Below are 24,127 nucleotides of genomic sequence, written 5' to 3'. Positions count from 1 at the left end.
ACCTAGCTATAGCTACTTATTCGTAGCACAATACGACTGGACATATGACTTAGGTGTGCTCAGGGAACTCTTGGCACGGTTCCACCGTAGCGATACACTCTTGCTAAAAGTCATCATAGGCTACGTACAATTACTCCCATGCTTACTCACAAGAAACGTTATCTAAAGTACTGTCTCTTCAGTGCATAATCATCCCTCCCCGAAAGACGCCAAAGTGTAGCAACAAGGGGCTGAGCACAGTTGATCTGAAAGTGAACGTAGATGATCCAGTTCTGTGAATTGTCAGGCTTCACTGTCTGCTTGAAAGTTCTTCTTATGCTCAGGGATAATGTCTGTCTTCCTCAGGGAACAACGATGCGTGTTGGTCTACACTGAAAGCCCAATCCATCTGATCCCAGCCACAGGCGCCCTCAGCTACCTCTCCATGACCTCTACTCTAACAGGAACTGGGCCTTATCCTCTGCTGCGGTCGACCACTGGTCCTCGCTCGTCTGGCTCCAAGGGTGCGTTCAGTGACAGGGACAAGCCGAAGGTCACACAAGCCAGGTCACAAGGCATGCTGGGATAATGGAGGACGTCGTTGTCGGGGTCCTCGGCTGGTGGTCCGTGTGTCACATGAAGGTGTGGCTTAGATAGTAAACGCGTCATCAAGAAGCTCTATTGGTGGCTGCTTGCTGACTCTGGGGCGTTGGTGAATGATAGGGCTAATCTCTATAATATGGGCAGTGAGCTGGTGGTACCCAAAGAGGGAATCGCCAGGTCCTCTTCTCTACCAGAGCCTAGCGGTGGACCAGAAACCAATGAGAGACCACCTTGGGGGACGGCTCAGCCGGGTGTTTTACCTGAACAATCTAGTGATGATCCGGTCTCTGCTTAGTACCTCCACCTGACAAAACACTCTCCTGACGTACGTATAATGATTACCATAGTTCTAGTTAAAAGAGAAGTGAGGCATAGCGGGAGTCAGAGGAGAAATAAATCACATCTCTCTAATAAATTCAGAATTTCTATCTGAGTTCGTAACTATAGTTTTAACACTCTGTAGAAATGCAGTTAGACGCAGAAAGATGCGCTGTCATGTCTCTGCTGACAAAAAGCTTAATAGAAACAGCCAAGGCAGGTGGTGGCGCCATCCACATCCTTTCAGGGCTTCCTGGAATAGGGAAAACGTACTCTATCAGGTCCTACCTTCAGCCACGAGTGAAGCAGGAGGGCATAGAGTTTTGCCTTTTAAATTGCTATGCAGCCCGTACTGAAGTCCTCACGTTACAGCCGCGACCACAAACGGTCTACGTTATTGACGAGCTTGACTCTCTTTTCGCGTTTACGGATCAGCGTACTGTTGATAGCCTCTCGCCTTTGAAGGTTCTAGCCCTATCGAACCCGGTCCTTGGGCTTATAAATGACTTTACAGTAGAGCTGCAATCTCGTATATCTGTTTTCTTCGGCAGTAGCATCAAGCCACACATTCACTCATTTCCTGCTCCATCTATCAATGAACTTATTGCTATTTCTCAGGCACTGTTTCTTGATGCTGAGCTGGTTGCAGACAAGGCTACACTTACATTTCTAGCATCTCAGATTGTGAAGCACAGACACGGGGACATTCGCATACTGGTCCGTACAGTTCAGAATCTGCGTGTTTTAGCTGGCACAGCGACCAAAGTGGGGCTGAAGGATGTGCACGAAGCTCTCAACCAGGCTTTACAACGATATAAGTCCCATGGAATGGCCTTGGAACTCTCTGAGATGGAGGCCAAGGTTCTTAGTGTTATCCTAGATCACTGCAGAGAATCTAATGGCACGATAAGTCTGTTAGAAATTCGGCGCGGCTACAAAGTAGCGATGGGAGTTGACATAGACATTCCTGAGGCAAGCATCATGACCACTTTAGAGATTCTACTAAGCAAAGGCGTTATCGTGGATGCAACAAGAACGAACGTTCAATTAGAAAAGTCCCGGTTGTCCCATAAGCGGATGAAAAACACGACTGCCACGTTTAGCATTCACAAGTCTTATCGCCTCAACAGTACTCGGTACAATTCCACGCTCTTACGGAATGCATGCGAGGCGGCATTGGTTGGCTCTGATAAGAAGGCATTCGCTCCTTAACTAAAAAGTCTTTCAACTCAGGGACCCATGTCAGCTGACTACCGATTACGCTCAAATCCAGTAAGGTTACAGAGGGAGGAGCGAGCTAAGATCGCTATGCTTCATGAGCAGTCACGAGACTTTCCGTCTTCTCTCGTGGGAAAGGATCTTAGCACTCTTCCAGGGTCCTTTCCAGCCGCACAGAGCGTTGATGAGTGCAGTCTGCTGCCTGTGTTCAACTTTCCGCCTCTTCCCACGGTCACCTGGAGCCGCGAAGAGGGCATTTCCAATTCTCCAAGCAAGCTTCTGGGCGAGCTCCCAGTCATCCACAGAGTGTTAACTACCGCTGAGCGAGAGCAGCTAGCGGCAAATCCACGGTCTAGTCAGCATCTTCGGCGGGAACTTCATCTTGGGTGGCTTCAGTATGAGCCATATGCTCCTGGAACAGACCAGATTGGCCTTTCGGAAGCGGCTCAGGGGGATGGTGATACTATAACCAACTGTACCCTTCCCATGCATTCATTCAGATCTTCGTTTAACCTTTCAAAAATGGAGGCCATGCAAGAGCGAGTTGTTGTCTTCAACAAAGTGAGAAGCATAGCGTTTTCCATGCATGAAGAAGCGGCAAAGGCAGTGCTACTATACACCATTTCTCTCCCCGAAGGAGAGCATCTATTGATGCATGTTAGAATGCCGGCGGTGCCTCGCCTCTACACTATTCTGCGCGAGGTCCTCATCATGGTTGTCGAGGACCCACCACCTGATAAATTCCTACAGTCGCTTATTGGCCAGCTAGACACATTGAAGGGATACCGTCAGAGATCTTCGCACTTTCTACTCATCAAGGCAACCCTGTTTATTATGGATTCCCTGCAGTTCTATCCTCTCTCGTCATGGGCAGATAAAATGCAGGACCCTAGCTTTTATGAGTGCTGCAGGCGGATAGTTTCTGAGCTGGCCGTATCTCTCCATACATCACCTAATTCCAGCCATTCCGTGCCACCAAGCGAATCGTCAACCTATATGGTTATGTCAAATCAATCTGCAGATACCCTGGGAAGCGTCGACGTAAATATAAACGATCGAGGTACTTCGGGGTCTTTCTTGTCACCGAACCTACTTAATCATCTTGCAGAGGCGTGTCGCCTAAGTGCTCTACTAGATAGCCTATTTCAAACATTTAAAGTAGAAGATGGAATAGATGCTTGTATACTCAAGGAGGAGAGATATGCCAATCTGATTTCACAACAGCAAAAAAGACATCGATTGACGCAGCTGAGCTATTTAAACTTTTACATAATGCAGACACGTATCCATAGGATTTACGCTTCCCCAGAAAAAGAAAAGGCATACCATTGCGTACCAACAAAGCAACTCCAGACCGGTTTCCCCCACTACAGACAGCTTATAAAGAAGAGAAATATAGATGCTCTTGTCCAAGCGATTCATAAACGCGCCCTTTCTTCCACTAAACAAAACTCTAACCCAAAGGCTGCGTTAATGAAGCATAGAATGCACCGGTTAAGGGGGCGTCAAAGTGTATCGGATGACCAAATGTATCACTACATTTCTGATATCCGGCTCCCACCCTGTTACATGCGGTGTCTCAAGACAGATCCTGTTCTCTCTTCCGTGTTTAGGCCCTACCCTCAGAGGACCAGAGAGCTATTTTATTATAGATCATCAATCCATGGATTTGGCCTGTTTCTTGCTGAGCCGGCTCAGAGGAAAGAATTGATTACGGAGTATTGCGGTGACGTTATTAGCTCCCTTGTTGCGGATATTCGAGAGCGCCTCTATGCGGAGTCAGGTCTGAAGTCCGTTTACATGTTCAGCATCAAGAATAACTATGTCATTGACGCCACGCTCAAAGGAAACTTTGCTAGATTTCTCAACCATAGCTGCGCTCCCACAGCGGAATCTGTCCATGCAAGGTTCTCCGCATCTAACAACGCCCTAGAGCCGGTTAGTCTGATTTCACAATCACAAGGGATTGCTATCTCTATGCTGTCCAATCTTGGAGAAGGAGCAGAAGTCACCCAGAATTACTATCTGAGCAAGGAGTCTGCAGATAACAAGCTTTTTTGCCAATGCGGCTCGACGCGATGTAGACTTTATATGAATTGATCTTAAAAAATGCACCCGCATCAACCACCATTCCAGTATAGCAAGCCTTACGTACCCTTTGACTGGAAGGAGCTGTACGGGTTAAATTTGGAAAATGCGCTTGCCAGAAACGACTTTAGAGTTTTCGGAACTGTCGCGAGTTCTCTAGCATTTGGCGACATAGAGACCCCTTTCCGCCAGGGAGGCGTACCTGAGGATGTTGTAAGACTGGCTTCTGTGCAACAGTATCTTGCCCAGTATCTTCTCCACATGCAGGATGTCCTGATGCATGAAATAGATTTGGCTAGAGCTAATCCACCCCCGTCGCCAGACATACAGGCGCTACTTGCGGAGCGGGACGCTCTCCGGAAGCAATTGCGCATAGAGCGCGCCAAGCGGCAGACAGACGCGATGATGCTCCGGCTGGCTTCTGTTAATCCGGAAACGGTCAATATGCTTTTCCGCTGCCACGTGTGTGGAAAGGTCTTTGCAGATTATCACTTTCTTGTCTCACATTACGAGAAGCGGCACGAAGGAATACAGCCCATCCAGCCTCCTCCTTTCAAGCCTCCCCCAGCATCTCAGCAGAATCATTGTTGTAAGCTGCACATGCTACCCCAGGCTGTGGTGGAAGCACAGCCTTCTCAGCAGCCCCAGCCAGCTCAGCAGGCCGCACGGTCTCTGCAGACATCACTGGTACCAGATAACCCCAAACCCGAGGAGCCGCCTAGTGATATCTTCGCAGACTACATTTCTGACGTTGCATAATGCAAGAAAATTTACTGGATTCGAGCCGCAATCCTGCTTGTTTATTGTGGCTGAATAGACGCTAGGTTGTCGTCTAATGTGGCTATTCCAGCACGTAGGTCTTCCACCAATTGTTGGTAGTACGATATGGCAGCTGCCTGTCTTTCCATCTCCTCTTGCTTCTTTAGTAAATCGTCCTTTGTCTGCTCTATCTCTGACTCATTGGCTGCAAGCTTGTTGTGAAGGCTACGGATTTCATCCTGCAAGGCAGTCATTTCCGCAGCCTTGTCCGGCCCAACCATACTGGCCTGAATCATGTTCGAGAGTTCGTCCAGCTCGGCCTCCTTTTGACGCTCCTTGAGACGCATGTCAGCCATGTTCTTCTCTTTGTCGTCAAGCTGGTCCTTGAGGCGCTCGACTTCCTGCTTCGAGACGGCAAGCTCTTGATTAATGTCCTCCAGCATGGCGTTGAGAGCATCAACAGTCTCGATTGGAACATCTGTCGCGCGCTCATCGAGGGTATTCTTGAGATCGACAATTTCCCTGTCCTTGTCCTCCATGGTGGACTTGAGAAGCTCCACCTCACTGCGCAAGGTGTCGAGAGCGGGGAGGCTCTCATCGAGGCGGAGCCTGAGCCTGGCGAGCTCTGTGTCCATTCCTTGGATTTCTTTATCTTTTTCAGAATTCGTCTGCCTTTCTGACTCTAGAGCCTCGCGAAGGAACTGGTTCTCGCTCTGAAGCTCCTTGATTGTTGCCGCATCTTCCATATCGCTTCCACCCTCCTCAACGATGGTGCTCGTGGTGGGCTGTACGCTGAGCTGGTTCTGAAGGCTTGTGATGGTGTCCTCCTTCTCAGCAAGGTCATTCTTGAGGTCTGTGATCTCGGCGTCCCGACAAAGGATCTGGTTCTTAAGTTCGTCTGCATCTTCTGCATCACGCAATTCGTCACGGAGACGCTTGATCTCTTGCTCGCGTTCATCGAAGTCCTCCATAAGTTTTGCGTAATCAGTTGTTGCTTTGTCGAGCGCCTGCTGAAGATCCTCAGCGTCACGAGCGCTGCTGCGCAGGTCTGAGATTTCCCTTATTGCATCAGCAAGTCTTGCCTTGAAGTCTCCTAGCTCTTCTTCCTTCCTAAGGAGCTGGTTAGCCATCTCTGGGTCAGTAGCCTTTCCAACCAGTTGCTTACGCAGAGTCTTGATAACCTCATCCTTTCCGGCATGCGCGTTCTCAAGGTCCCTGATGCGCGCACTAGCATCATCAAGCTGCTCAAGCAAGTGGGCTACCTTGGCATCAGTGCTCGATGCTTCATCGATAACGGTGCGCGTTGTGGGGGCATTGAGAAACGCATTGCGCAGCTTCTCGCACTCATCCGTAAGATCACCCACCTCCTTACGAAGTCCAGCAGCCTCTTCTTCGCGGAGATCAGCCAACTCTTTGAGTCTGTCGATCTCGGCTTGGAGTTTGCGCTTTGCATCTTCATCCTGTTCTGGGCTTGCCCTAGTGTTGCTTCCTCCCACCTGAAGAGCTATGAGATCATTCTCAAGATCATGCACTCTCTTCTGAAGCTGCTCCACCATGCCCTCCGCGGCAGCAAGCTTGGCCTCAGCAATGGCTCGCGCAGCCTGAAGTTCATCAGAGAGGTTCGATATTTCGGCATCCTTGCTAATGAGCTTATCATGCAGAGCAGCAATCTCCTCGGCTGCACGCTCTTCGGCGTCTACAAGCTGCTTGGAAAGAGACTGGATTTCTCCGGCGTATTCACGGCAGCGCGTATCAAGCTCATTGATCTCAGCATCCTTCTCGTGGAGCTTTTCAGTGTTGAAGTCCAACTGGCGCTGAAGTGACGAGTTAATCCCCTCTAAATCTTCGATGCGCTTCTTCAGTGCACTGCGTTCAGCAAGGAGCCTAGCCACGTCACCTTTCGCGTCATCCAAGTTAACAACCTGCGCGTTCTGTTGTGCTTCCTGGAGCTCCCTGCGAAGCTGCTGGATTGTTTTGTCTTTCTGTGCGTTATCTGCTATATAGTCCGATAACTGGGCCCGGAGTTGCTCAAGGTCCGCATTAAGCCCGTTGTCAACATAAGGACTCAGCGGCGGAAGCGCACGAGCAGCCTCATTCAGAAGATCTTGAAGGCGAGAAATCTCGGCATCCTTGTCCGCGAGAATCCGATCGTACCTCTCTGCGTCATCTTTACCAGACCGAAGGTTAGACAGGCTAGAAGCAGCATCCAACATCGCTGCAGCTGCAGCAGGTCCGTTGGGAGAGTTGCGTATCTCCTGCAATCGACGCTCCAAGTTCTGTATGATAGCACTCTTATCGGCCGTTTCGGCAAGTAAACCGTCAATCTGTAGCTTAAATGTGGTTATGTTCTCTTGTAAAGAGCCGATGGTCTTGTGCAGCCCCAGATTCTCACCAAGCACCACAGAAGACTGATCATGGAGCGTCACAAGGCGCATCTCGAGCTGCCTAATTCTAGCCTCCAGCTCTGTCTCAAGGGCAGTCTTTGGAGGGACTAAAGAGTTAGATGAGCTACGCATGACGTCTATGAGCTGCATATTGACATCGAGATTGACGTGCTCAGATTCGGAATAATTGAGGAAAACCTGTCTAGTGGCGTCAGGAAGCAGCGACGACTCGTGCTGGGTGAGCAGCCCAACCACCTCAGTGTGGCAATTCTCTGCAGCAAGAATAAGCGCTGTCTTCTCATCGTGCGAGATCATGGCTTTCTCCCGGGGCAGAAGAGCTTCTGCGATCACCAGATGCCCCGCCTCTGCAGCATACATCAAGGCGGTCCTGCCTCGAGCGTCGCGCCTACCCTTCTGGTAGGGCAAAAGAGCCTGAACGGCATCTGTGGCACCGGCTCCAGCAGCGAGCATAAGCGCCGTCTGCTGCTCCTTTGTGGTGATGTCGTTCTCGTCCATAACGAGACGGCTGCACATCTCGCCCTTATTCTCCAGGGCCGCTATCATCAGCGCGGTCAGTCCATTCTCATTCGTCTGGCCAGCGCATTTTGAAATAAGGAGTCTAGCGATGTCCACGTTGTTGCTTCTCACGGCCTTCATAAGGCCTGTTTCTCCGTCCCTATCGACACTATCACCGAAGACGTCCAGGTGGTCCTGGACACGACGCAGATCTCCGCGTTCGATAGCCCCAAACCAGTCCTCCAGGGTCCTAATGCTCATATCTGCGCAATTAATTTCTTGGCAAAACTTTTGAACCACATTTTTAGAAAAATGGGCGCAAAAGAGAGAAAATGTGCACTGTAGCAGTGGATTAAAGATTGGGTTTACAGGCCGCGCAAAGAACTTCGTGCAGTTACCACCTAATCTGATAAGTCCCCGCGCTTGTCTTGTAAGTCAGCCACTTCTCAGTCTCATACCCTTCCTGGGCTATAATCCTTATGTAGCGCACCTCTATGCCAGATGCCGTATACATGGGAATATCAAAGTTCATAGCAAGAGGAGGTCTCCTCCACTCACGAAGGTCTATGGACGAGGAGCTTACGCACTGGACCTCCATCGAAAGGGTAGCAGTGGTGCCTCCTGTGATCGACTTGATACGCCACTCGGCTGCCTGGCCATCCTTTCGCAGCCTGCACTTCCCGAGTGATTCGATGGCGGTGACGTCTGAGACGTTCGAGGGCATAGGCACGCTGACGATAACGTGCTCCGCGACATTGTTTGATGGTATGCCACACCTCAAGTTGAGGACTATCTCCATGCGATTTCTCCCGTGGACGGTGACGATAGGCTTGATTGAAAATGGCTCCTTGACCTCTTCGGTGACGCGGAATGCCATAAGCTGGAACTCACCATCGGGTGGAACGAAGGCTATCGACCTGTCAACAGCAAAGTTCCCAAGGCGGACACAGTGGTGGAAGGATAGATCATCCATCACGACCCCCGCCTGGCTAACACCCGCGACCTGCTGTGCAACCTCTGTTCGCGGCCCGTTAGCGCCAGCACCGACAACACGATCGTTGAACCCAAAAGAGCAGTCCGGCATTCCTGTGAGGCTGTTCTTGATGATGATTTTTCCAGAGACGTCCGCATGGAGGGACTGACCAACATTGTTAAACATGGCATTGACAGACTCAACGACGTCGATGAAGATCTCGTTGCGCTTGTAAATAATTCCCTGGCGGCGGTGGGAGAGAGCACCGGTTGCCTGGACAGTGATCTGCTGATTGCTCTCCTCCGCTTTATTGATTTTCTGTCTGGTCTGGATGAAGAGCTTGAGAACCTCAGGATCGGTCGTCTGCACATCGCCATTGTCGATCATTTCGTCGAGAAGCTCATGGATAAGGGGAATAAACTTCCTCAGATTTCCGGCCAGCTCCTTTTCCTTGAGGAAAGCCCCCATTGCCTTATAAAAACGGTCGAGGAAAGTAATGGCGGACATAGTGTCTGTTTTGGCAGATATTGTGCAGAAAAAGTGGAGTGCATCGCACCTCTTGTATGCGTATATGTGGGGCGGAATTCTAAGGATAGGCTGTGAAATTGACCCTCCTAAGACGTGGGTACGAAGAAGGTCCAGGGCTGTCTTGTCGAACGAACCCATAAAAACGCGCTGCAAGATAAGCTCACCTACATCATCCAAAAGAATGACCGCCTTGATCATTTTAATTTTTTTGGCTGAATTATTTATGTATGTACATCCACAGGACTGTTATATTAGGGCTGTCTGAGGCCGCTCAACTCAGACAATACATAAACATATAACAGATCTCTTTAAAAAAAATGCCAGCTTTGAATGTGGTCTCCATCGTTTATGCCGCTAGAAGAGATGACGGCTATGTCGTCTCAGACTTCAAACGCTATAGAAACCGCTGTGCCCATCGTATAGCCCATTATAGACACACCGTCGGTGTTAAAAGCATCTTTTATAGAGACGAGAACGATTTACCTGAAGAGCACAGGAGTCCATCTGCTTATGAGAACCTACTCCTACTTGTTCTCTTCGAAGCTGAACGAGCGCTTGGCGAGGCCATGCAGGCGCACCAAGCCATGCAGACAGACGCCCTTTACAGCAAGATGCGACGCCGGGTATTTACTCGTCTTCATCGCGCTGTAGAAAGAGCTTCTGTTGTGGAAACATTGGGCAAAAAAGGCTCTGCTGTTTACGCTTCCTGTCTCTTCTATATGCACTATTTAAGAGGTGTCCTGAAGCATGAACGTGAGGACTATACAGCAGCCGCTTCGGACTTCGATGTTGCCAAGGCATTACTTGACAAGATGAAGGCAGCTCCTGGTGCAGACCTTGCTGGACTGCAGTTCTTCTCTGATGAAATTGAGAAACGTAGAAATTACTGCATTTATATGGTTTCCGCGTTTGTAGACGATCCAGTGGTTGCTAAGCTCCTGGATAATGAGCGTAGTCAGATAGTAGCAGAAACTATTGCGGGGCTAGCCACAGCCGACGACATGGAATTTGGTGCGGCGCTAGATCTTTGTCTTTTAACTGGCCGCACGTCTCTAGCCCGTCCTCAGGGACCTCTTTCTAAACGCTTGGAGCCACTTCTAGAAGCGCGATCATCTATCGGAGACCCTTCCTCTATAGTTTGTGAACTTCTGTCGGGCTATGAAGCGTTCTATGGGTGTGCAACACAGTTCTATTTTGGAAGCAAAGATGAAGCCCTCCGCAAGACGCTAAGCGAGGTATCAATCGGACTCAAGACCGCAGGGAAGAAACTAGCCATTTATAAGGTATGGCTTGCAAGATTTAGGACCCTATGCCTAGTGTATCGTGAGAAGACAGGTTCATTTGATAAGCCCCGATTAGATGCCATTCTTCGTGTCCTCAATGGGGAAATGCGACTCCTAAAATTGATTTCTGGCCTAACCATGGTGATTTATAGGCTTGTCTATTTCCAGGAAGAAATATTCCTTATCGATACGGACACAGCCCCTGCTGTATCCCTTGGATCGCTACCTTTAAAGGGTAAGGGCGCCTTAACGCTGATAGTTGAAACGATCGCCGTCCTTGAGGGCATGACTGCGCCAACTCACCGTGCAATACATGCACTGAATGCCACAAATGATCCGCTATTGTCTCTCCTGTTGGCTCTCCACAGCTTTGAATCCGCTCTCTTCTTGTGTAATAAACACCAAGAAGATGTCAGCGGGGACGCAGAGAATAACAAGCTGAAAAAGGACCTACTGAGGCAAGCCAGCTCCCGCTTTTCCCAACTAAGTGCAGCATCGGCCACCGTGAAGCCAGATCTCATCCAATCAAAGATTACTGAATTGGGTGGCCTGTTTCCGGGGCTAGTATCATTACTGATAGGCGTTCTTAAGAATGATAAATTATTTTCCAACATAGCGACCTTGTCCACCAACAGGCTGATAGTGCTTATGGTGGAGGCTCAAAAGAGGATGGACCCCGTAGTCTTCCAGCTATACGGCCTGCTACCGCCTCCCTATACCGAGGACATGGTTCCTGACTTACTGGTTCCTGATTTCATAATGAATTCTAGTGTTGACGAGCCCGAAAGAGAGTCTAGCAAAGAAGTTGTAGAAAAAGCTGACGTACCTAAGAAGAAAAGGTTCTTTGGCCTATTCTAGCATTAACGAGTAACCTCCTTGAGCGTGTTCTTGACACTAGCATCCTCTGTAAACAGCTCTAGCATGCGAGATTCTTGCTCCGCTATAGATGGACTTGGTACGACTAGCGCATACATCGGCTTGCCATAGTACTCATCGGCTTGCGATGCACACCTACCGAGCGTGGTCAACTCAATGAACTGGGTGTCTGTACCCACGCGGCAGCAGACTACAACAAGGGTCTTATCAGAGACTTGCTTATAGGCATCGGGATGCTCATCAACAAGGGAGAGGATTTGGCGTGCAGCTTGATTAGGAAGTAAGTAGTACGGATCGCTGTATCGCTCAAGGCCCTTGTTGCAATAGAGATCCATATCGAGCTCTCTAGTGCTCATCTGCAACAATACTAATGTATGAAGATTGAGACGAGCATTCTCAAGATAATAGTCCATAAAACTAGATGGTCGCCAGGTAGAAGTGAAGATGGGAATGGAAACGGTTCTGCCAAAACGATACATCTCCAGACCTGTACAAGACACAGCAGTCATAATGCTTGCATTGTGCATTACAACCACAGAAACCTTTTGCTGAACAGCTTTCAGGTAGAGGTTGGTGTGTGTAGTGGCACAAAAAACGTCTCCGGCGACCAAAAAAGCGACGTTGTATTGCAGGGCATCGGCAATGATCTTATCCTCTTCTTGCTCGACGGCTTTCCGATCACATTGTATTAGATCTGTCCGCTGCAATACATTCTCCATAAGATGTCGCATATCCTCGTAACTAATAATTACGCTTGTGTATGTATCTAGATAGACCCTAGTGCAGCTTCGCACAGCACGGAGAGCCCTTACAGAAATGTCCTCCGGCATAAAGCCTAGTCCTATCATGTATAGCATTTTATTTTGCACGGTGTCTGCTTAATCTAACTCCAGGGTCCGAATTATGGATTGATAAGCCTGTAATTTGCCTAGTGCACGCTAAGGAATACAAGAGTCAAAAGTGGAGCACGACATATCGCAACCTGAAATAGCAACTGATAACGCACTCGACATGGACAGGCTGCTCGTCTCAAGATCAACATGGGCGGAAACGTTGCTGTTTGTCATGCTCTTACTGAAGTATCCTATTATATCCCTCATGTTGGACTCTATGGCGAGTCTATAGCAAGACCGCTTCTTGATCAAAATTCCTTCCTCTGCTGCAATGAGGAGGCAAGCAGCCCCTGCGTGTCGTCGCGTAATAGCATGGGCTAGTGCCGTTAGTTTCTCCTTGTCCCGCATTTTTGCTTCGTACCGTCTGAGTATACCTACGCATTCCTCATGTCCATTCATAGCAGCATACATCAGTGCAGTTCTTCTTGCAGAGTCCCTTTTACGGACCTCGAATCTTAAAAGCTGGCGCACCACCTCTACTCTGTTCGCAGCAGCAGCAATCATCAAGGCGGTTTGCCCAGTGTTATTGGTCATGCCTGCCTCTAGACCTTGAAGCTGACGTACAATTAGCATAGAGCCGTTGGCTGCTGCCATCATCAAAGCTGTCCATTGCTCGGGAGTTGTAAGCCTGGCTTCGGCATCTTTCAATAGCTTAACAGAAGCTTCACACACGTCACCCTTCTCTGCTGCATGCATAAGGGCTGTTTTTCCTCGTGCATCCCTCATACGCCGCTCATCAATATGCCCCTTCTGCGGCCTTATCAGTTGGGCTATAACGTCTGTAGCATTAAGCTCAGCTGCAATCATGAGGGCTGTCTTTCCTGCAGCGTTTACTTCTCCACGAAAGCACTTCAGTATATCACTAACCAAATGGAATGCTCCGTGTAGAATGCACCTCATAACAATGTTGTTGCCATCTTCATCTACGTCTGTCAGGTACGTTGCTGGGGTTGTCTTTAGATAAGATGTAAGTAACTTTGTATGAGTCTTGGTAATGGGGCCCTTCTCAAGTAGGGATCTACGGACACGCTGAAGCGCAGGCATTGTAAGGAGCTCAAGGGCCGTTGGCCTGTTTTCAGGGCTGAAGGTAAGCATTAGATTTAGTATTTTAGCAAGGTCTTGTGATGCATTAGGGATAACAAGTGGCCTCTTCCATTGTTGTATCTCCTGCAATATATGTGACCCGAAAAATGAATTGATTAGAGGCTTGCCATTGGCTATAAGTTCGTAGATGGTGACACCGAGGCTCCAGATATCTACTGCCTCCGTGTATGCTGACCTGGCATGCATCTCTGGTGCGATATATGCGACAGACCCTGCCACTGTCTGCATATCAGTCATGTTATCAATGATCTTACTCAGTCCAAAGTCAGTAAGCACTACCACGTCGTCCTCTCCCATAAGGATGTTTGCAGGCTTTATGTCACGGTGCACAATCTTCGACGGGATACCGCTTGTAGCTTCCCGAACTCCATGGAGAAATGCAAGGGCCTGGAGCACCTGGATCAAAATAACAAGGACATCTGCTTCAGAAAGAGTCTTCTTCTTGCGGTAAGCTACCAAGTCGCCGTGCGAATAGATAGGCATTAGTATATACAAATAGTCTCCCTCGTGAAATGCATCGACAACTTCCACAATGTTGGGGTGCTTAATTGTCTTCAGGAGCGCCACTTCCCTCATCTGGGCATCCACGAGATCCTCTGGAAGCTTCGGTAAGAATATCTCCTTACATGCAAATTTCTTTCCCTCTTTCCTTTCTACTACTTTATATACTCTTCCAAAATTACCTGTACCTAGGAGTTCCAGTTCTTGATACTTGTCGGCAAACTGACCTGGCATAAATTTTCTTTTAGTTTTGATGGTGTAGTTTGGCTGTCCAAGGAAGCAAGTTATCTGCTAGCTCCACGGGCACAAGAACTAAAACTGAGTGTCTAGCTACAATCCCACTTTCGATATAGCACAAAAAGAATGACAGAATTAAGGATAGTTTCGGAGCCCGTGGGGCCTTTACAATCGAACTGTATAGTTCTCTATAACGAGAGAACGCGGTCAGCAATACTGATAGACCCTGGGTGGGAGGCGCCGGTCATAGACAAAACAATTCAACACCTCAAGCTCACCGTTAAGGCAATTCTTCTAACACACGTTCACTTTGATAATGCTCTCTACGCAGGAGAGTTCAAGAAGAAGTACATACAGCGTTATCCACCCCTAAAGATCATGTGTCATCAAGCTGACCTTTTTCTATGGGATAATCTGTTGTCTACAGCAAAGGAGTGCGGGGCAGAGGTTCCTAAGCATTTTCCATGCCGTCCCGATGAAACTTTCGGTAGCGATGATAGCTGGGACATCGACGGCATAACATTGGAGGTTATCCATACGCCAGGCCACACACCAGGCTCTGTTTGCCTACTAAGTGATGCAGACAAGGTCGTTTGTACGGGCGACACTCTTTTTGCAAATGGGTATGGTCGTTTGGATTTCCCAGAGGCACACAGAATTAGTCATAAGGATTCTATCCGAAGACTCAAAAGCCGCTGTCCAGGCTACTTGATCTACCCAGGTCACGGGCCTCTTGCAAGCATCAGTGAGTCAATCCCTGACCAGCAACTGCACTATTAGAAAATAACATAAAGCAATAGCTCAGCCCGGCTACTTTCCTTGTCAATCGTGAGCAGCACTAACATGCGTCTTGTGTAGTAGAGCGGATTATTTTGTATTTACTTCGATATAATCGTCTACGGACATTTCACATATCACACATTTTTTTGAAGCCTCAAGCTGCGCCAAGCTTGCAAAGTGGCATATGTGTTCACAAGGAAGACAAACAATGTCTAAAGAGGTATCAGAAGAGGCAAGGTCTCTTGTCGGACTGCTTGATAAACTAGGCCTGTCTTCTTCGACGCCTTCTGGCACAGTAGTAAACTCAGCTGAATGCAAGCAGTTTGGCGGGAGATCAAAAATGGAAGGATCTGGGCTAAGGTTCTGTGTGTTATGGTCTGGGCGGACAGGTATTGAAACAAGGCTGGACTCTACCTCCTCTGCAGAGCTGGGAAGCTTAACCGTAAGAGGAGACATGTCTCTATTCTGCAAGATGCCACCGATGAGTATGTAAAGCTCGTTGATCTGAGCTGTCTGTCTGTTGACAATCCTTTCCAGAGAAGCCACTGTCTCAACCGAGGAGTTTAATTGCATAGATAGACTTTCTATGGTTTTCTTTAGCATATCTATTTCTAGCAATGTGCCTTGGTCAGCAGCAGAGACTGTTTGTAAGGGACCGCCGTCTCTACTTTGCCCTGCTAGATCTGCAGTGCACAGCGTCGACTCTATGGGGATTAGTGCCTGCCTGGTGATTGTCTGCGGCATATCCTTGTCACCAGATTCCTCAGAAAGCAGTGCACAGACATTGCGGTGGCCAGCAGCAAAGGCAAATGAGTACGCTGTCTGGCCTTGCAATGTGCGTAAACCAAATTCCTTGTTCAGTAGAAGCTGAACAATATCTGAGTGTCCACGTCTAGCTGCTATCATCATGGCCGTTATACCGTCTATCTTTCTCATCCCCGCCTCACTGAGTAATATTTTGCAGATGTTTGTTGCTCCCGAATCTGCTGCGATCATTAGTGCTGTCCAACCCTTGTTAGATTGCCGTGACTTCTCCGTGTGAAGCAGAAGAGAGACAATATCTGCATATCCTGCTTGTGCAGCGAACATGAGCGCCGTCCACCCGTCTGCTTTGCTTAACCCAGCTTCCTTTGGTACTAGCAAATGCGCCACCTCTTTTTGCCGGTTGTTGAGGGCTATCATCAAAGCAGACCAACCCTCCTTGTTCTGCTGTCCCGCCTCCGCTGGGATCAGCTGCTTAACTAGATCTACAAACCCATACTGTGCTGCTAACATAAGTGCGGTGTGTCCTGTATCTGTAGATGCCCCTGCTTCGTCATTGACGAGGAGTCGGGCCGCCTCCAAGTGTTTGTAGGAAATCGCCTTCATAAGCGCTGTAAAGCCAGCGTTATTCTGCCGTCCCGAATACTCGGCCCGCAGCTCACGCACTTTGGAGACATTTCCAACGGCAGCGGATCTCATTAAGGGTGTCTCCATTCCCGGTCTCAATAAAATATGGAATCGTATTCGGACCATGTTAGACAATCCCAGAAGACATTTACCAGTATGGGCAAGGTGACCAAGCAACTACTACAGCATTTTGGAATTGTTGTGAATCGCCTAGTCGATTTAAGTGACCTGTTGGCTTCCGTAGCAAAATGTGAGTCTAGCTTTATGCGGGACCCCCTTGAAGCCATGTCTTCAGTTACAAAGGCATTGGCTGCCGAATGGTCTGTAGCAACTAAGGGGATCATGGCCTTACCACACTGTTTTGACATGAAGGAGGACAACGCTCGCATTCAGACCTCAATTAAGCATCAGGCACTAGCACAGCCACCATTCTGTATTCAAACAAACCACGAGCTTGTCATCAATGCAGCTGTGTTTGAGCGTACAAGAGCAGCAAATATCCAACAGGGAATGTATAATTTAGGTCACAGTCTCCTGTATATGGGCATTCGTGCAGTTGAGGCGGGGACAAATCTCAAAACTTTATCTTCAGCAATAGACCCACACACCGGCGTTCTGGACGTTGCGATGCGTTTTCGTGAGCTCGATCTAGGAGAAAGCGTCACCATGAACATGCTACTAAAGCTATCTGCCAACGAAATCAGAAACTACTTAACCCCACAATTGTCGCAGAAGGGAATCAAGTATGCAGGACAGCTCAATTCATATAAGGACAAGCGGAAGTCGAGAAAGCACCCACCAGCGTCAGCTTTGGCGATATCTCAGCCGCTGCCACCTAATCTATCTCTAACGACAGATAAATCAGAATCTAGCCAAGAAGCAGCGCCTGGGACTTTGTTGGGCTATCAGAATGTGACAATTAATAGCCCAACTGGAGATGCCGTGCTGCCACCGCAGTACCCTCGGTCAGCACCACAACAAGCAGAAGGTTTGTCAAGCGATGCAGAGAAACAGAAAAACTCACAACAAAATCATGAATGTGAATGCTCCAAGCAATTGCAAGAATACCAACAACAGATCATTGAGCATCAGAACATGATCACGTCCCTACAGGCACAGCTTAGCCAGCAGCTCCAATTACAGGTGCAACAGTTGCAGCAAATGCATCAGATACAAACACCACAAGCACTGCAATTACAGCAGCCAATCTCTTCCAATAACCCCATTTCTCAGGGGGGCCTGCAAGCACCTGCCTCTCAGGCTGACAACGGAACTCTTGCCCCCTTACCCTCTGCCTTGCCGCCACAGCAGCATTACTACAGTGAAGATGCGGTCAGTACATCAGACGATACTCAAAGCGTGAACCCGGCAACATATGCGCAACAACAGGCTAACAATCCATTTACGAAGCCAAAGCTCCAGCCGCAGGGATTATTGGTTAACGAATTGTCAAACTATATTCAAGAATCTGAACTCACAGACGCGCATATGCGTGAGTCTACCGAAGTTTCACAAATTAGTGTGTCTAAGCGTGCCAGCAATGCTCTGAATCTCATGACACGGTCAACAACAGAGCTAGATAACATGGGGGACGAGTATGACCTTTCCAAGCCAGAAGAGAACGTTGCAACAGAAAAGGGTGTTAGTGGTCACCATCAGACGGTTAAGGAAGATGCCCCAACATTGGTCGTAGCGAACTCGGTTGACCAGATAGATCCTAAGCCCTCTAGAAACCAAGAAACTGCAAAGCCAAAGAAGTTTGCAATCAATGACTTCCTTCGTGACCCTTCAGCAAAGAATAAAGAACGGCCGTCCTCAAAAGCTACAGCAGGCCTCTATAGCAGCCTAAAAGACGAGGACTCCTTTGGCCTCATAGGCTCTATACCGGCTCAGCCAAGTAAGCCAAAAATAGATATTAATGCTCTGGATGACGACGATCTTGATTTCTTTTAGCCACGTAGGATATTCTTGTCGCTGCAAGGCGACTATCCTAGTTGTTAGTTTAAAACAAACAAGCAAACAAACAAACGAATATGAAAGGCATGCAGCTGCACGCTAATCAGCCATATTATACTGATCTCTCATTTGAGCAGAAACTATTGTTCAATGCAGCTGTGGTTCGACGCAAGTCCCTCTTCTTCTCAGGCTCTGCAGGAACGGGAAAATCTCATCTTTTACGTGCTATCATTAAAGGGCTAAGCAGGCTGGATGATAATGAGAAGATCGTTGTGACGGCGCCCACAGGAACAGCAGCTGTTAACATTTCAGGCTGCACCATTCAAAGCTTTGCAGGTTTTTTGGATGAAAACTTGACAGAGCAGAAATTCCCCGATATGCTTGCACGCGTACGCCGTGTAAAGCAGACCAGGAAGCGGTGGGTGGAGGCCACTGTCCTCATCATTGACGAATGCTCTATGCTGCAGGGCACATACTTCGACTGCCTGGAGTATGTTGCCAGGCACCTACGTGGAGGCGCATCCAAGTCATTTTTCGGTGGACTCCAGTTGATCCTTTGCGGAGACTTTCTTCAGCTTCCTCCAGTGGTGAGGTCCAACAACCCTCTAGTGTGGCTCTTTGAAGCAACGGCTTTTCAGTTGATTCCTCTTAAGGCATCACTGACACATTGCTTTCGGCAGTCGGACAAGAGTTTTATAAACATGCTTAACGAAACACGCATAGGCTGTGTTTCCAATCAGACTGATAGTTTGTTACAATCTCTCTTGATTCATGAAAATGAGCTGAACAATGAGCATGACAAGATATCTGAGAAGGCGTATAAAGAATACTCTACAGAACTTGAGCGCCTAGAGAATGAGAGTCAGAAAACAGAGGAGGAGCGTCAATTTGCCCTGGAGAAGCTTGACGATGTCACTGATGACCTATCTTTCAGACACATGCTTTTAAATCTAATTCACATCAACCGTAGGCGATGCGAGCTAGAGGTTAAAAAGATCCGGACAACGTATGTGTCCCCATCCTTTCCTGTTAGACTATATACTCACAGACAGGCCGTTGATGAATATAACAATAGCAACCTGCTAAAGGGGAAGCAGATAGTATTCAAGTTGCAAGCGGTTGACGAGAACCTTTCTGATCATCAGCATCTGATGGACCCGCCGCCGGTGATTAGTATCTCCATTGGAGCCCAAGTTATAATAACAAAGAACATAGATGTGCAGCGAGGTCTGTGTAACGGTCGTCAGTGTGTCGTTAAAGATATCTTTTACTTCTGGTCCAAGGAGGGCAGTCGCGTTAAGCGCAATGCTGCATCAGATCTTTACCGATCTGACTTTAATGGTGAGCTTTCTTCCGGCACTAATGAGATAACCCTAAACGTGGGGATGCGGATGGTAGTGGTGGAGGTGCAAATCGGTAATCAAGTCCAACAAATACACCCAGTCACGTACGAAATCAAGAAGGGCAACGATGATGTGATAGGAAAACGCACTCAGATACCCCTTGGACTAGCATATGCTTTGTCTATCCACAAGTGCCAAGGAATGACTCTAGATACAGCAATTATCAATATTGAAAAAGCATTCAGTCCTGGACAGGCATACGTAGCGCTCAGTAGGCTTAGAACCATAGACGGGATAAGGCTAACGGGGTATGCACGAGGTCGCATCCGAGCCGACCAAAGGGCCATGAGCTTCCATGAAACGCTTCTTCATATCGACATATCCAACCCTGGATCTCTGAAAGCAAATGGACTCTGGTCATTTGGGAACGAGGTTTGTCAGTGGAAAGCAGATCGCAAATGTCTTACCCACAGCAAGGGCTACGAGCTGGCGCCGCAATACTCTGGGATTAGGAATCTTACAGACGCATTCTCTGTCTTGGAAAGCAACTTACTGTGCCAATCAAATAGCTCTGTGCTAGCACCTGTTCCTCAATTATCGGCCACCTTGGACCCACCGTTTATAACGAAGAAACCTATCGGTGAGCAGAGCAACTCAAGTGTTCAAAATGCTTCCTTGTTGACCGAATATCCCTCGGTCAATGCTTCTACCAATTCAGCACCTTCTAACACAATCGGGATTGTAGATTTAACATCATCTCAAGGGGAGGAGCCAGTTTCAGAGCCCGATCCCAACAATGAAGACTCCGCATCGATACCTAAGCAACCGGAACGCAAGCAGTTATTTACTGTTGAGATGTTTTTGCCACATTTGCACCGACTCATAGAAGCAGAAAACAACCACCAGCCCAAGCTGAAGCCACTGCCGACCGACCTTTTTCTTCAGCAACAAAAGCAAGCATTTGCTGCTATCACTGCACAAACGACGAACACAGGAAGCTATTTTTCCGGCGCTACTCCATTCAAGCCGGCAGATTCTGTGCTATTTGAATAAGCTAAGCTATGTGGTGCTTCACAGAACAGGCAGTTCAATAAACTAATTTTCCGGTCGCTCGCCGCAACTAATCTTTGCCAAACAAAAATCAAAAATTCTAGAGGGCTGCCGCAAGCAATGCAACAGCAGCAAGACCCACTTGTACGCATCAAAACAATCATGTACACGCGCAGGCCCCGCATCCTTGAGTTCCTCCAAGATTTTGATAAATTGCGCAGGGGTTTTGTGTCCGTGGATCAGTTCTTTCGGGCTTTAGAATCGATGGGTCTTATTTTCACCGATAGCGAACGCTACTATTTAGAGCAGAAGTATGCGACTGCCACATACCCACGGGAGATCTGTTATCAAGACGTGGTTGATGAACTTGAGACGCCTCTCTTAGACCCTTCTCTGGCACCCAAAGGCTCTCTCGCGGGAACTACTGCCGTCTATTCCACGCTAGTCGTTCCGGATTTGGAGCTAGACCACTTGACTCCCGAGGAGGACCGCCAGTGCAGAGAGCTTCTGGAGCAGCTGCGGCACTGGGTCCACTGCAGACCCATCATTGGGAAACTATTCTACCAAGATTTTGACTTGCATAAGACAGGGCTTGTGACCGCCAATCAGTTCATGCGCGGTACATCAAATATGTGGGAGGCCCTTATACGTAAGTTCCCCACGAAGGAGCAGCTTGAGCTCCTAGCAAAGGCCTTTAAAGCAAAACGACTGGTCGAGTTTCCCACAACCACCCAAACGGAGACTGAGGATGTCAGAAAAGAGTTTTCCGATTCCCATAAATCTGTGGAGACTATTTGTGATTACAGAATCTTTGTCTCTGCCATCAATGCAGACGAGGGGGATCTGATGCTGGATGCTAAAGCTGCGTCTCGTCCCTTCGACAAGGGGTTTGCAAAATATTTTGACGGAACTGGTCGGCCAGATTTCGTCGGAAACACTGGGCTCAAGAGAGTGTTGGATGCGTGGCTCAAGTTTCGCCCAGACTTTAAAACATTTCTCTTGGCCCGTGATACAATGAATAGAGGGACTCTTCCGTATCGTGACTTCTGCTCTGCCTTAGCCTCTGCCCTGACCGACTCTGGGCGGTCGAACGTGGAGTTTGTGGACATCGAGGAAGCTGCAAAGCAGTTCTTAGTTAGTGATCCTCTTAACACATCAGACCCAGAGGGCCTTCCTGTTAACTACCGTAGCTTTTTGGCAGCTATCCAGAATGCAACCCTCGACGCCCCCTCCAAGTCTACAATGTCAGAGGCTATTAACACATTTGTTTCCAACGCAGGACACCACTTTGACAAAACCAACACCGCAAATTTACCTGTACCGAGAGAGAAAGCATTTACGTTTAACAGCAAACCTATCGATTATGATCTTGTTAGGAAGTTGCAGGCATACTTACATGCACATCCTGCTCCTCTCCTGCAGCATTTTTCTATATTTGATAAAAGACATACGGGTGTGATAACGTCTCATCAGTTCAAGCAAGCTCTATCGGGGATAGTTTCCATAACTCCAGAAAGCTACACACCCTCCTGCATCCCTGTGGACACCAAGGTTCGTACTTCTCCATTCATCAGAAAGAACAACGGTCTGACAGATGCGGAACTAGAGAGGCTTGCAGAGATGTTTGCCTCTTCCACTGTTTCTGGACGGGGTACAGTGGAGCAGCCGCCGAGCACACCAGCTGTCTTGGCAAAGGGAGGCCTCTATGTTAATTATAATAACTTTATAGACTTCATTTCGAATCGCTGCGATGACATAATTCCCGATCGTGAGGCTGTTAGGCGGCCACATGATATCAATGATTACCTACTCCCCCACCCAGATGACGTCGTTTACAAGATTGCGAATTCCTTGCAGGTCCGCAACCTGAAGATTGCAGATTTCCTTGCGTTAGGTGAATTTGGTGACGCTCTGCGACCAAAGTCTATTATTGGCTGTGTCAATCTTCGCAACATTCAGCGGTCTTTGTCCTATAGTCTCGATATAACCCTCACAGATGCTGAGATGCTTTCCCTGGGATATGCCTTTCCAAATCCGATAGACGAGACAAAGACGTTAGCCTATATGTATCCAGCGTCACTTGTTGAACATGATGTTACCAACCCGTCCACACAGGCAACTTACAGCACTCCATATCCTAGTAGAATCTTGCGCAAGAATTTGGACTTAGACCGTATAACAAATAGCATTGATCATGCGGAGCTATGCACAGGCAAGTTAGTCGCAGATATTCAGAAGGCATTTGACGCGTGGAAGCCAACGCGTATGACAGGAACCTCCTACAAGGTAAAACCCAGTCTGGATTCGACCACAAGAACAGACCCTGCAGCAGTCAACGATATTTTCAACAACGTGTCTGCTTCAAACAAGCAGTACGACAACATTGGTGACTGTAGCGAATTCAAAAATCTGAATGACAACGAGCGGGTAACCATCAAGGGTCAATGGTTCTCGATTGGAGACCTCAAGCGCTTCTCCCTTCAGGTAAAGAACGGGGAAGTGGACCTACAAACGACATGTCAAGGAACGATGTCGTTCTCTCAAGCCGTGTCTTCAGTGACATCTGATAACAATGAAAGGCTTTTCATGCTGGTGCAAAGAGCAAGTCCAATCATCCTCTCGATTTATATAGACTTTCACCAGCGGGCTGGCAGACCTTTGGATGCCTTCCGAGAGTTTGACAAGTTACGCACGGGATTTGTCAGCAAAGATAACTTTGCCAGGGCCTTCGTTATTGCTAACATGGAGAAGATCACTGATGCTTACCCGCTGTCGTTTAAGTTTCTTATGGAGCTTTATACGTGTGTTGACAGTTCATCGATTTATCTGGGCATGGTTGATTATGCCTTTTTCCTCAGAGATCTCTCCCTCCCCCCAGACTCGTCAATATTCCTCTCCCCAGAAGAAGCCATCGAGCTAAAGAGACTGAAGTATGGTGAACAGGAACGTCCGAAGAAGGAGGACTATGCGACTGTCAAGAGGGAATTCGCTAACGCAGCAAATAAGCAAAAGTACGATGCAAGTCTTCAGGGAATTTTGGAGCAATTGGGTGAGGTCTGTAGAAACTATCGCCCCCAGGTTCGGAGCTACTTCGTCAATTTCGATAAGGGTCGCATGGGAATCTGTGAGATGTCCAAGCTTGGAAGTGCTCTTACATTTATGCACGCAAATCTTAATCAAAGCCAAGTTGCCACACTCCAGGACTATTATAAAACGGACCGGGTCGGGTTCACAAGCGGATTTAAGTGGAAGGACTTTGTGACAGACCTAGAGAGTGTTCTCCAATATCGTTTATAGGTGTCCCTTTGGCAAGCTGTGAATTGTGTCATTCGGTGGGTCAATTTGTTTC

At 48.2% G+C, this 24,127-nt stretch overlaps 13 protein-coding genes across 13 annotated transcripts; 8 read left to right on the top strand and 5 right to left on the bottom strand.

Moving 5' to 3' along the window:
• Window positions 1-1,047: 1,047 nt before the first annotated feature.
• Window positions 1,048-2,112, top strand: GL50803_008922 (uncharacterized protein; the record flags this gene model as incomplete). Its single annotated transcript, XM_001708005.1, has 1 exon — window positions 1,048-2,112. One exon carries the CDS (start codon window positions 1,048-1,050, stop codon window positions 2,110-2,112), a length of 1,065 nt encoding a protein of 354 aa, XP_001708057.1.
• Window positions 2,113-2,139: 27 nt separating this feature from the next.
• On the top strand, window positions 2,140-4,218 carry GL50803_008921 (Histone-lysine N-methyltransferase MLL1; the record flags this gene model as incomplete). Its single annotated transcript, XM_001708006.1, has 1 exon — window positions 2,140-4,218. The coding sequence occupies one exon, from the start codon at window positions 2,140-2,142 to the stop codon at window positions 4,216-4,218; it is 2,079 nt and encodes a 692-aa protein (XP_001708058.1).
• A 9-nt stretch (window positions 4,219-4,227) lies between these two features.
• On the top strand, window positions 4,228-4,965 carry GL50803_008920 (Zinc finger domain; the record flags this gene model as incomplete). The annotated part of the gene is made up of 1 exon (XM_001708008.1): window positions 4,228-4,965. One exon carries the CDS (start codon window positions 4,228-4,230, stop codon window positions 4,963-4,965), a length of 738 nt encoding a protein of 245 aa, XP_001708060.1.
• A 41-nt stretch (window positions 4,966-5,006) lies between these two features.
• GL50803_0016745 (Axoneme-associated protein GASP-180) lies at window positions 5,007-8,126 on the bottom strand (the record flags this gene model as incomplete). The annotated part of the gene is made up of 1 exon (XM_001708009.1): window positions 5,007-8,126. The coding sequence occupies one exon, from the start codon at window positions 8,124-8,126 to the stop codon at window positions 5,007-5,009; it is 3,120 nt and encodes a 1,039-aa protein (XP_001708061.1).
• Window positions 8,127-8,259: 133 nt separating this feature from the next.
• Window positions 8,260-9,564, bottom strand: GL50803_008917 (Mu adaptin; the record flags this gene model as incomplete). The annotated part of the gene is made up of 1 exon (XM_001708011.1): window positions 8,260-9,564. The coding sequence occupies one exon, from the start codon at window positions 9,562-9,564 to the stop codon at window positions 8,260-8,262; it is 1,305 nt and encodes a 434-aa protein (XP_001708063.1).
• A 119-nt stretch (window positions 9,565-9,683) lies between these two features.
• GL50803_008916 (Signal recognition particle) lies at window positions 9,684-11,507 on the top strand (the record flags this gene model as incomplete). Its single annotated transcript, XM_001708012.1, has 1 exon — window positions 9,684-11,507. The coding sequence occupies one exon, from the start codon at window positions 9,684-9,686 to the stop codon at window positions 11,505-11,507; it is 1,824 nt and encodes a 607-aa protein (XP_001708064.1).
• Window positions 11,508-11,509: 2 nt separating this feature from the next.
• GL50803_0028666 (Diphthine synthase) lies at window positions 11,510-12,382 on the bottom strand (the record flags this gene model as incomplete). Its single annotated transcript, XM_001708013.1, has 1 exon — window positions 11,510-12,382. One exon carries the CDS (start codon window positions 12,380-12,382, stop codon window positions 11,510-11,512), a length of 873 nt encoding a protein of 290 aa, XP_001708065.1.
• Window positions 12,383-12,463: 81 nt separating this feature from the next.
• GL50803_008914 (Kinase, NEK) lies at window positions 12,464-14,257 on the bottom strand (the record flags this gene model as incomplete). Its single annotated transcript, XM_001708014.1, has 1 exon — window positions 12,464-14,257. One exon carries the CDS (start codon window positions 14,255-14,257, stop codon window positions 12,464-12,466), a length of 1,794 nt encoding a protein of 597 aa, XP_001708066.1.
• Window positions 14,258-14,386: 129 nt separating this feature from the next.
• GL50803_008913 (Hydroxyacylglutathione hydrolase) lies at window positions 14,387-15,040 on the top strand (the record flags this gene model as incomplete). Its single annotated transcript, XM_001708015.1, has 1 exon — window positions 14,387-15,040. One exon carries the CDS (start codon window positions 14,387-14,389, stop codon window positions 15,038-15,040), a length of 654 nt encoding a protein of 217 aa, XP_001708067.1.
• An 87-nt stretch (window positions 15,041-15,127) lies between these two features.
• Window positions 15,128-16,516, bottom strand: GL50803_0014807 (Ankyrin repeat protein 1; the record flags this gene model as incomplete). The annotated part of the gene is made up of 1 exon (XM_001708016.2): window positions 15,128-16,516. One exon carries the CDS (start codon window positions 16,514-16,516, stop codon window positions 15,128-15,130), a length of 1,389 nt encoding a protein of 462 aa, XP_001708068.2.
• An 18-nt stretch (window positions 16,517-16,534) lies between these two features.
• Window positions 16,535-18,382, top strand: GL50803_0016746 (uncharacterized protein; the record flags this gene model as incomplete). The annotated part of the gene is made up of 1 exon (XM_001708017.1): window positions 16,535-18,382. One exon carries the CDS (start codon window positions 16,535-16,537, stop codon window positions 18,380-18,382), a length of 1,848 nt encoding a protein of 615 aa, XP_001708069.1.
• An 80-nt stretch (window positions 18,383-18,462) lies between these two features.
• Window positions 18,463-20,781, top strand: GL50803_0016747 (Rrm3p helicase; the record flags this gene model as incomplete). The annotated part of the gene is made up of 1 exon (XM_001708019.1): window positions 18,463-20,781. One exon carries the CDS (start codon window positions 18,463-18,465, stop codon window positions 20,779-20,781), a length of 2,319 nt encoding a protein of 772 aa, XP_001708071.1.
• Window positions 20,782-20,898: 117 nt separating this feature from the next.
• Window positions 20,899-24,075, top strand: GL50803_007207 (uncharacterized protein; the record flags this gene model as incomplete). Its single annotated transcript, XM_001708020.1, has 1 exon — window positions 20,899-24,075. The coding sequence occupies one exon, from the start codon at window positions 20,899-20,901 to the stop codon at window positions 24,073-24,075; it is 3,177 nt and encodes a 1,058-aa protein (XP_001708072.1).
• Window positions 24,076-24,127: the final 52 nt, after the last annotated feature.

The sequence above is a fragment of the Giardia intestinalis genome, chromosome 5 (genome assembly GCF_000002435.2).
Source record: "Giardia intestinalis strain WB C6 chromosome 5, whole genome shotgun sequence".
NCBI lineage: Eukaryota > Fornicata > Diplomonadida > Hexamitidae > Giardia > Giardia duodenalis.
The sequence above is the reverse complement of the archived record's forward strand: the minus strand, read 5'-3'. Positions and strand labels throughout refer to the sequence as shown.